Here is a 12,016-nt window from a genome sequence, read left to right on the forward strand (position 1 = left end):
CCGATTTGTTTTACCTTGATATCATTATTTTGGATGGCTTTTCTGGATGAAATGTGGATGAATTTTTGTATAATTTTCTTCCCTTTATGATGAAAATCGTGTCGCAATACAATATGCGGATTGCGCATTGCAATATATACCGATATACTGGTATATTGTTGCAGCACTAGTAAATCATAAAATGTTCACTATTACTGTTTCCTCACAAATATCATAAATAAAACGAACATTTGCGAATCTGAAACAACTTTTTTTATTTTTGTCAATTTACCAAAACGTGAAAAGACCCTTTTAAAATCAAAACATTTTCGTAGCCTTGTACATTTTTATATTACCTTTAAAATGATTTAAAAATCAGAAGTATTTATAAAGAAGCAATACAGTTTTAGGCAAAGGTGGAAATATACTTTTTAATAGTCCAACTCTTTGCTTCACAAATAAAACTTAATTATGCATATGCTCTATTCCTTTAACTTTGTGCAGCCTTATAAGATCGTGTACTTTTTTATGGCGTAAACTTCTAAGCAACATTCGAACGCACATGCCTGAACACTGTTCATTTTTGTAACGCGAGAATTTCCTCAGCCAATAAGACAACAATCATGAGGAAAAAACAATAAATATTATATAAATTGTCAGTTTTTCTGAACTTGTTCCCATAGAAATAGCCAAAACAATGTTTAAAATCTGCATATTTCCTTCACATCAGACGGACACAGCTATGTTTGTCAATGTTTTGATCGTAAAATGTTGTAAGGGTAGTTTCCCTTGGAGGCCCGTCTCGAATTTGTATCTGCTATGAGTACTTTGAATTATAATACGATTAAAGTATGCTGTGTATACGGAAAATTTTACCCCCAAATGATGACACAATATCATACCTTAAGATTGCGCTAAATGTCCTCACTGCGTCCATTTGGGATTTTGTCACAAAACAACTGTCATTAAAAGGGGTGACAGCTTTTTATGCCCCCATTGTGAATTAAATTTTATTGAGCTATTTTTCGTTAGTAAATACACTTTATCTAGACCTCTGAATACAGTTATTACAGTTCATATTTTGTTTTTATGACGACCAGTTTTGTTTAAACCATTCTGTTCAATACAGTTTATTCACGAAATTCATCTAAAACAATTCATATTTAATACAAATAAACACATATTCACAAAAACATATATCAGTTATTATAAACACATCCCAGGGCCTCTCTATGACATCATCAAAATTGGTGCACAATCTTAAAGGGTAATTCTGTCTGACGCAGACTACAATGTACTAGTCCAAATAATTAGACGTAAGCTACCCCGCTAACGTCTAAACGGCTACCGTCGTTTTCCTATAGCAAATTGAGTTCAACTTAAACTTAAGTTTTTCTCGTTAAATCTTTGCTAATGCATAAAATTATCATTAATTAGACATAAATGTGAGCGATTACCTCTTAAATGTGTAAAAATTGTGCTTTTAAACCACTTATGTAAATTTTTAAAAATAAACATACACAACACACGAAGTGTGTTTGTCGTTTATAGAATTACATTGAATTATCTTGAACGAAATTATTTTTTGAATAGGTTACACATAACCAATTGTTGTTGAACAACAAACCACATCACTTTTTAGCTTTCTGTACTCTTTAATTAAATGAAACCTATATGTGTGTGTTAAAACTACCAGTTTTATCACGGAGTGTATATTGATAGGAGATGAATCGAGTATTTGACCCTTACTGTAGTAAATTCAATCTTATGCAAAAACTATTCATCCGATTTTATTGGTTAATACGTTATCTTGTTGCTTATTAATTCCTCTTTCAAAAATATACGTTTAGTATATTCCCGTTGTTATTAATGGATTTATAGCGAGATAAACACAAGAAATACACATTTTATGTTTTACCACCGCGCGTTTTACCGTGTTGTGGCTATCGATCCTGTACAATTAGCGTACAGCGAAGCGCCGAGGTTATACATTTTGATGTACCCACTCACGTCTTTTGTTGAATTATAGTATCATTTCTCGGCCGATTTTGACAAATTATATAGCATTAGAAAGCTTACGTTACGTAGTAAACAGATATATAAATATATATTAAGTTTTTCTTTTGATTTCGACAGCCCGGCGAGTTATAACTTTAACTTTTGCAAATATCATACCGCTTTGGAGTTTTAGAATCTAGATTTACTGTTGACATGTTCGTACTTAATACCAATTTGTAGCGTTTATATTTGGAGTTCAGTTTTAAAAATTACATCTTGCTTAGGAGAATAGAATTCTGTATACGATAGAAAAAAATTTGTTTAAAAACGAAAGTAATTAAGGAATGAAGGCGGAAGAAAGTAGCGCGCGTTCCTAACGCACTGAACTGTTGCTACGGTCTTGGCGATTATGCTTTTGTTTAGAAAACGGCCATTGAATTTCCTTTGCCATGATTATTATATTTCTTATAGAATATATTTTTTTTTTGTTCACAAAACATGTCAATACAGCTTATTTTAAATAAATCTTAATAAATTAACGATTTCAGCTCTTGTTTATAACACAGAAAGGGTGTTAAATTTATGATGAAACAGCGTATATAGCGGACCCTCTTGATTTTATTCGGCTTTGCATGCATACTTGAAATAAAATGGGTGTCAAAAACATTCATCGTTTGCTGTTAATTATCAACGAGGGAATTATGTATAATTATATGAAATGTTATTTACCTTAAATTATCAATTTATTAAAAATTCTTGAAAATCACGGTCGGTGTTACGCGGGTCATTTCGTATTTTGACATCAGGGCATCATGTCCAACTATTCAAAATTAGATTTTTTTCACTGGGACGATGACGGCTTGGATTTAGACAGGCAGGCAGATAGTTTATTCAGACTTATACAACAGTACATCGTCTTCAACTCAAATATATAAATTATTTTTAGACGAATTGTTAGGTGATTACACATATAGCAGTGATGATTCTGAGAATGTTGCCATGTTTCTTATCCGTGTAATCTAGTGGTTTGAGCATTTTTATCGCGGTGTTCAATAAAAGATATCTCAATAATCTTGTTTATTGATAGATCTGTGGTTTTATTGCCCCTGTGTCCAGCACAAACCAATTATCTCGTTATGATCAGATACTGTGCCGACCAATACTAAATAACACTATGGTGTCATACGCCACAGCAGGGACCCATACTTGTGATCATGGAGTCTAAGTGCAAGACTTAAAAAAGTATGTTGTTTCGCTTGCGGTTGTTAAAGTCAAAACGGGGCTTCCCAGCTGGCAAAGCTGCTGATATTCGGATCTGAATACCTAAACTTATTCAGACCTTATTCTTTACCGTTGCGCGTTTTACGATATCGGATTTTAGGCGGGAATACAACTCAGTGAAACTATTCAATTTCTTATACAACATTAAGCATATTAACAGTTATTGAAATTAACAATATCAGCGACATCTTTTTAAAGACTAAACACCTTTTCAAGCATCGAATTTAAGATGTCAATAAAATATATAAATACCAAAAAAGGTTTCATTTAATATTGTTCACATTAAACCTTTAAATGAAAGTGTCGCTTTAACTATTTTCCGTGTCTTATTAAGCCGCAAATCGTTTGCTTAAAACAATTAACAAAAAGGGCTACACGTTCTAATTCTTAATGAAATACAAAAATAAGTAAAACATAATTAATAACGTCCATAAACAGACACGGCAAGATCAAAGTTTTAATGGAGAACTAATATGACATTCCACGTAAATTATTATTTTCGTCTAAATCGAATACTATATATAGAGAAACAACGTATTTATAACCGACCAATGAGGTAACATTATGCAACTTTCAATTTACACAGTGCTATATGGCAACAATATGGAATTTGAACAGTGGTAGTGTTTTAAGGTCTGGACTATCATTACTTGTAAGTTTGTATAAACATTTTTCTAATGCAATTAGTAAAATAATGTTTATATTTTATGTTTAATAATTTATTGCATGATTATTCTGTGCTGTTATATGAATTTGATGCTGTTAAAGCTTCCGACATGAATTCATGTCGGAACGATGCTATTGCAAAATAACGTTAAACGATATGAGGTCGATGTAAATCGACCTCATATTGGCCTCTCTATGACATCATCAAAATTGGTGCACAATCTTAAAGGGTAATTCTGTCTGACGCAGACTACAATGTACATGAATGTTTAAAGGTACATAACTCCATTATAATTATTTGACAACCAACATATTTCATTCGTTATTTGTTAAAGTTTAACAAAAGATAAATCATAAAGTATATATCAAGTTTAGTTATTATCTAACGATTTTTAATGAAAGGTATGCCATTGAAGTTTAAGGTGCACGAACATATATGTTTAGAGGCTACAAATCAGTGAGCAAAATAACACTGTGAAAGTAGAAAAATAATATATAAAAAAACATTTTTGGTAATGAATAATCCGATTTTAATTTTGAAATTTCATGAAACATTACACAGAAAAATGTCAAAGCTCCAAATGTCTGTTAAATTGAACTTGCCTGGAGCGCAGTAGAGCCAGAGGCATATAATTAATGATACGTGAAGCTGAAGTGACCGGGCTGAAGTTGCTGCTGATTCGAAAATTGGATCTAAATAAAGGGATCAGTATATATACATACATATAATCATTCACCCACACTTTATGGTGTTCTGCCCATAATCAATAATTGCAAGTGAACCATCAGTTATTAAATATCGGTCGAATAGAAGAGCTTCACTCTAGTAGCATGCTGAAGTCAATGACATTTTCAAGACAAAGGGAAACAACCTTGGTTTACATACGGAGCGTATATCTAGAGTCCGTGGTTTACAGTACCGCAATACACTCGCGAACAACAAGCGAGCCACGTCTTAATTTCAATGGAAGCTTTATGGGAAGATCAGATTAATTAGTTAAACAGTGTTCAATTTTTATATCGGATAAAGACATTATTATGGAATGTCGCACTGAAAAATGGCGCTTTGTATGCAGATTGCCCGTCATATAATCTACCATTTTATCAGTTTTATATCGAATGTAGGCAAATATCTGTCAATACTGTACGATAGATCCGTGCTTATATGGGTTACAACACAATGCTAGTTGTTGAAACCTCTTTAGTGAATGCCATGTCACAGCACTGTATCCCTGTTCGCAGCTGCATATAAAAATGCATTGCGTTCGCGACGGTAGAAAATACCCAGCAGGGTCGTGCACAGGAGCGAGGTACTCGCAACAGCTAGACTGATGATGCTCAATACTATCGGCTTCTTGTCTTCGCTGATGGGGCATGGTTTTATATACAAACTGATTTCATATCCATCTTTGTTCAATTCACCTTTTAAAAGTGAAACCTCAAGAAACGCATCTTGACTCTTCAGTGTTGGGGGAACATCTTTCGATCGACAATCGAACGTTTTCTGAAAAGAGTGAGGGAATGTTACACATTAAAATAAAATCAACATATATACTAAAAGTGTAACTTTTAATAAGCAAACTACAAGTATCTAAAGGGATACGTTTTTCAACTTTTTATCGATGGTAAACATAATTTACCGTTTCGTGTCCCAAATTCACGATCAGCTTAACGAAGCATTTATCTATGACCATTGATGTGAATGTGAGGCACAGTCTCTCGCCATAGCCAGCCACAAAGGTTACGTTGCAAGCTTGTGTATCATGCATGTCGGGGCCTTGAGAATTGATACTGACTTCGCCGTACACGGGGATATTTTCCTTCCGTGAACAATCTTCAATGCCGTTCAAGAATACTGTTGAAAATAGATCCAGAAAGTTTTGTGTTTTGTATAGTAAAATACATAAAATGTGAAATAGTGTTGATCGCCACCAAACCGTATATAACCGTAATGGATATAGTAAGGGCTATCAATTCATCTATCTTGTAACATTAAGTAATAATACAACGAACTTAAAAATATTTTTCTTGAAAATGATAAATAGCTTTTTTGTTTCAAGTAAATGCTAGACAAGGTTCAAAAACATATAACCTTGACTTTTGGGTGCACTTGTACACACAAGTGTAGGAATTATCGCTATGATCGCCAGCTTCATCGCATTGTTTCCAAGTCCGCCGTATATATACATCTATAAGACACACATATTTACTTAATACATGCTATTCACTTTAATACGATTCACGGAATTCTTACAGCAAAACGTATTTGAAATACCCAGAGCCTTGCTATTTCTCTAAAACAATGTCTACGTTGCCAAAAAAATAACAATCAACAATCACTACATACTTCTCGCGCAAATTCGTTTTTTTTTAATCTTGAAATATTTTGTAGTAAATGCATGTATAAGATTAAAACAAAACGCATCTTGTATCATATAAACACAAAACGCATCTGGTATAAGATTAACACAAAACGCATCTTGTATAAGATTAAGACAAAACGCATCTTGTGTAAAATTAACACAAAACGCATCTTGTATAAGATTAACACAAAACGCACTAGATGTTTCTAAACAAATAACAAAAACGGATACTAAATTTTTTATGAAACAAAAAAACAAACATCGTTTTAAAATCATTTTTAACTTGTTTACTTTCACTGTAAGTAAAAACCAATTTGAACATGAGCAAAAAAATGTTGAAATATAAGAACAATTGAACATCTATATAAACATCTATATAAAAATGAATAATTATAAATACAAAAATACCAAATTACAGGTAATTTTTTATTTCAAAAGACTAATGTTAATTGTTTCAATATTAACAAAAAGCAATAAGCATGTAAATATTTACAATATTTACAAGAGCATAACATAATGATAAAACAATGTCTGCAAATTGCGCTAGTGAAAAATATTTACCGTTCATCAGTTCCAACTACATCTAACTTCGAAACTGTACTTTGCGTTTTATTTAAATGCGCTACTCACCAACAAAGTACACATCTTTTCAATAGAACTGAGGTGCAATTTGTTGGAAGTTTAAAAGCATATTTAAATTTAAGTAAATATGAATAGAATTGTTATACATGTTTGATTTTATCTATATCGCTGCTGATTCAGAGTTAGATTAAGTCATAATGCTCATTTTACACAAGTGTTAAAGATAAAACGATTGTATTAAGAGGAGTTATCAAATACTTTGAACACGGTACACAACATATTGTTCGTTTTGTTTGAATGCATTAGTTTTGTAAGGCAATGCTCCCGACAGTATTACAGTTAACTGTTATAATAAGGTTACGTTGAAATACAAACGAAATTTTTAAGATGTACACAAATAATAAAATGTTGATGTGCTTTATTAACAAAATCTTAAGAGCAAAGATATTTTGTAACACAATGCAACCGACAAAGAAATATGAACATATCACGTTTTTAGGGTTTATAGAATATATTGCGTCCGAATATATTCATGATTTATGAGTCATGAATTCGTAAATACATACTTCATTAACGTCTGTAAACGAATACCGGAAGTTTCTTATACTTTGTTGTTGCCTGCCAGTCGTTCAACAGTTAAACAATGTCACTTTATAATACTAGTCCAATGGCTAGTTTACTAAGCACATGACTGGCCGCTGCGTGTTCTTTTTTCGAGCTCATGTTCTTTTTTCCTTTGGAATGTATAGATATACCAGAACAAAACAAACAAAAAAGGTGCTCCGAAAAACACAACGAGGAACGGCACCAACGCGGCGTCTGATGAACGTTTCATTTCTTTTATGTCCTTCCCAGTGCCTGTAAAATATTAAGAAATAAATTGAAGTAAATTGTGGAGATAAGAAATATCATAGAGCAATATCTCGCGTTTAAATGGACCAGTTTTAAAGAACAACAAGAATCGGAGCAAAAAAAGTAGCGTTCGAAATATACATTTTGTGAAACATGATTAGTTAAATTAATAAATTAATAATTAAATTTACAGGGCATGTACGACTCCATATTAAATGTGAAGTCGTTCTTAAAAAAACACCTCGGTATTTTAACTTATTTTATCTTAAAATTGTTAACTTCTTATAATACCCCTATGGTATTAACAATATATTGGTAAACACTCTTAAAAAAGAATAATACAATAAAAAAATAAAATGACATTAAAACCCTATCAGGGTGCTCACAATTAAACGTTAATGGATGTAAACACACCGGTAAACGCAGCTTTTTTCAAATAACTTTTTAAAACAATTTTTCTGAAGAATATTAACTAGCGCATAAAAGACACCTTTTTATGCTGCTTATGGCAATGTGAAGTACATAAAATTACTTTATTTAATAAGCTTGTGTTCTTTTGCTGTGCACCGCATTTATGTACACGGTTATGCTGCACGTAACCTGAATATTTTGCACCGAGTTTAGATGTATTCAATTATTTATTCTTAAATCCTAATATATCGGCACAAACTGTAAGAAAAACTGTCCTTTATGCATTGCAGCACATAAGATTTTTGCAAATGCATTCCGATAACTTGAGCTATTTGCAACGTGAAGTTCTTAACGGTTTAATTACATTTTGTCCAGCCCGTGTTTAAACCGCTGTGGGCCCAATTGATCCTGCACCCTGATATTATTACGTCTCAGAAACATAACAATATATTACCTTCGTTAATACTTGTGATCGAAAATTCTATATTGTAGCCTTGTTCTATGGGTTTCTGTTTGGTCAAAAATACAGTGGCCATGTTGCTGTAGCTGTATATATCATTTGGCACCCCTTCTATGAAGCAGTCGTAATCGTTCTGAAAAAAAAACAGTGAACAAAATGCATTAACATTTGTTAGCAAACATAAAGCTAATTTCGCAGCATTTAAAAACATAAGCATTATTACTGTTGATTGTACAATATTTACGATTGTCATGGCTTATTTTTTATGCCGTAATGTTACTAAATTAAGGGTTTATTTCATAAAAAACAATAATCTGAATATAATAAGCATTTACATAGTTTCGTTATATCTCATTTATTCCTTGTAAATTTTGAATTTTAGGTAATCCGCATTGATAATTTTGTTAACGTTTAAATGTTCGGCTTTCAATGTGTACACCATTACCCCGAATGGCAAGCACGTACGCTGCATAGTGACACTAAAATGTGATTAAGTTTATCATAAATAAAATTTACCAATAGAAACCTTAATACATATTATTGCTAAAAAACCCGGTAAGTAATACGTACGTGATTTCCATCAACGGTAACAAAGAAGCGGACGTTGCAATTGGTAATTTTGAACATGTTAAAGGCCACGACCAATCTGTAGCCGTTTGGCGTCACAAACGTAGCGTTGCAAGCTTTGGTATGAAAGAGGCTCTCTGAATTAATCACCACGTTAACTCGCTGTTTAACGTTGACAGAGATTGGACGGCCGTAACACGCTTCGTTGCTTGGCAGATGAACTGAAAAATAAGTTAACAATTCGTCATTTTATGATTCAATTTTATAAAATAGTGTTGTATTCATGCACTTCAAGTGTTCGTGTTGTTTTAAGATTGATTACAAACAACTTTTGTTGCTATTCGACATGGTTGGTCTTTTTTCTTGGGCACTTATTTTGGCTAAGTTGCCTGGAAACCTTCTGAAACAACAAGATAGTGGATAATGGTTCAATCAGAGCCAATATTGTACATCAATTCAACCAGATCCCTTATTTGGGCTTCGCTCGAACTCATTTGGGCTCTTGCTATGTACGCAACTGTGTACAATATGTGAGTCTGGTATGAACAGAAACAAATATGTATTCAAATATTCAATGTGACTTATACAAGCAAGATATGGACTTGCCGGCATGTTTATTTGCCACTTTTTCGCGTTTGTTTCAAGTTAAAATATTAATATATTGAAAGGACTTCTCTGAATCTTAATCCAGTGTGTCATATCAAAACAATAATTATTCAATTAACAACATCACCAGCGCCACCCTGACCAGACCACCAGGAAAGCAACCAAACAAATATCACGACACTAATACCAAAACCAATGACAAGAACATATAATAATAGTAAAACTATTAATAATAATATTAATAATAATAATAATAATAATAATAATAATAATAATAATAATAATAATAATAATAATAATAATAATAATAATGATAATAATCCTTTTCATCCTATAAGTAATACTAATAATAATGATAATACTTTTACCATTTACTGCCAGTATTCCTGCTAAGTATAAAGAGCTTAACACTATAAATATGGAAGCCATCTTTCTTTAAACCATATTCCTTATACGTGAAGGAACCACTGCTTTAGTTGTCAAATTGTTGAATTGTTATCTGACGAATAATGCTTTGATGGTGACAACAGATTTGATTATAATGCGCCTTCATGATTCATCGTGACTGTTAATATGTTTGTAATGTCAATACAATCAATAAAGGCACAGCGTTACAAATCAGGTGTGCGTTGACTTTATTTTGTATTTAAAGTCGGTAGACTTCGTGGCCAAATATCTACGCTTTGAGTAAAAAATTAATAGTAAATTCAACATAATTATATGATATTGCTATTTCATCTGACCTTTGATGCTATTATGTGAATCATTACATCCACATGTAATAAAAATGTATCTGGCATGACTATGCAGCTTGGGTACCCATACAAACTGATTTAGAGTTTTTAAACCTAGCTTTATTCATATGTTTTTTGTGCGTGTTTCGTTAGGCAATCGCTATAAATAATGGTCCCATGATTATGATAAGAGTTCCCAAAGCTTTGGAGCATCCGGACTTTAACATTCTTTATATTTGACGGACGTATCATTGGGTTACATAATATTACAAGCATAAACTGTATTTGCCACGATGATAATATTGTAACAACTAAGCAGCCATTATATGTTGAGCCTCTTCTATTGTATTAGCAACTCATCATATGTGCATTACAGTGTGCACGCGAATTGAAATGCTTTTACAAATGTTTGAGAGTCTTACATGCGCAACAGTTCTTTTGCTTTACAGAATACCGTTGTCAATATGTGACACCGCTACAGCATGCTGACGAAAATGTCGTTTACATTGGTCTTCCTGCATGCGAATGCGACGATATGATGTTTTATGAGTATTTAGCGATTAATTATGCTATTGTTTTCTTAAAACTTCTGATGATCAATGAGTGGGTTCAAAGAGAATATGGTTACCGTATTTCATTTTCTACGTTCAATCATTTAAATAAACTAACGGTTTCATTCGTGGTTTGTTTAATTGCATTCTCTCATCACACGTTATACATGTATTAAGCACAATTTTTTCAGCAGTTTTAAGGAAATGGTACAGAGTGTTGAACGTGATTGAGATATCTTAAATTAATTGTAGGGCAAAGTCATTGTTTCCGCATAATCAAGTCTTAGAGAAATCTTGTTCATACGAGCGAAAATATGGAGTCCGATAAGTCCCGTAATCAATCATATCTGTCCTTGCTCCGGTTGTACATTTAGTACAAATATAATTTAAGTATTTATTTCAACGTCGATAGTCTTCATAAAAAAGAAGGTATTTCTCGTAAGGATTTTTAGGAATACAGAATTACATTATCCTTCTCCTCCTTCTCCTCCTCCTCCACCTCCACCACCTCCTCCTCCTCCGCCTCCTCATCCAATCTCCTCCTCCACCTCCTTCCTCCTCCTCCTCCTCCTCCTCCTCATCATCAATCCCTTGACCGTTGGGGGAAAACGAGGGACGACGATATAGAAATCCTTGTCTAGTCAGGTCTGTTGTATGCTGCTGAGAGTAATTCATCCATGGGAAGTGATGTCCACTCTTTTACATTGTCAATTCATCCTTTCTTCTGACGACCTCGACGTCGACCTCTCTCTAGCGTGCCCTGGAGAACAGTCTTGCACAGAGAGTCGTGCCTGGTGACGTGTCCAAACCAGGCAAGCTTATGTAGTTTGACGGTCGCCAGTAGGGGCTCTTGGGGACAAACAAGTGTTGCAGTCGCGGCGATTTCTGACGAAGCAGCGGCGTTCACACCGCGTAATCGGCACTTATACGACTCTACTGAGTTTGCAGTGCGACTGAACAAAGGCC

At 33.3% G+C, this 12,016-nt stretch overlaps 2 protein-coding genes across 4 annotated transcripts in view; both read right to left on the bottom strand.

The window, feature by feature from the left end:
* The window catches only part of LOC127832689 (uncharacterized), a 35,355-nt gene extending 30,583 nt beyond the window's left edge, over positions 1-4,772 (bottom strand). For all 3 annotated transcript variants that reach the window (XM_052358324.1, XM_052358323.1, XM_052358322.1), the window contains exon 1: positions 4,666-4,772. The gene's annotated coding sequence lies outside the window, so the exon portion shown is untranslated. The remainder of the gene's footprint in view (positions 1-4,665) is intronic.
* A 2,062-nt stretch (positions 4,773-6,834) lies between these two features.
* LOC127832695 (uncharacterized) lies at positions 6,835-10,309 on the bottom strand. Its single transcript, XM_052358330.1, has 4 exons — positions 10,134-10,309; positions 9,163-9,380; positions 8,587-8,725; positions 6,835-7,727 (listed from the first exon to the last, which is right to left on the bottom strand). Exons 1-4 carry the CDS (start codon positions 10,192-10,194, stop codon positions 7,549-7,551), a joined length of 597 nt encoding a protein of 198 aa, XP_052214290.1. The 5' UTR covers positions 10,195-10,309; the 3' UTR covers positions 6,835-7,548.
* Between the last annotated feature and the right edge of the window lie 1,707 nt (positions 10,310-12,016).

The sequence above is a fragment of the Dreissena polymorpha genome, chromosome 5, assembly GCF_020536995.1.
Source record: "Dreissena polymorpha isolate Duluth1 chromosome 5, UMN_Dpol_1.0, whole genome shotgun sequence".
Classification (NCBI taxonomy): Eukaryota; Metazoa; Mollusca; class Bivalvia; order Myida; family Dreissenidae; genus Dreissena; species Dreissena polymorpha.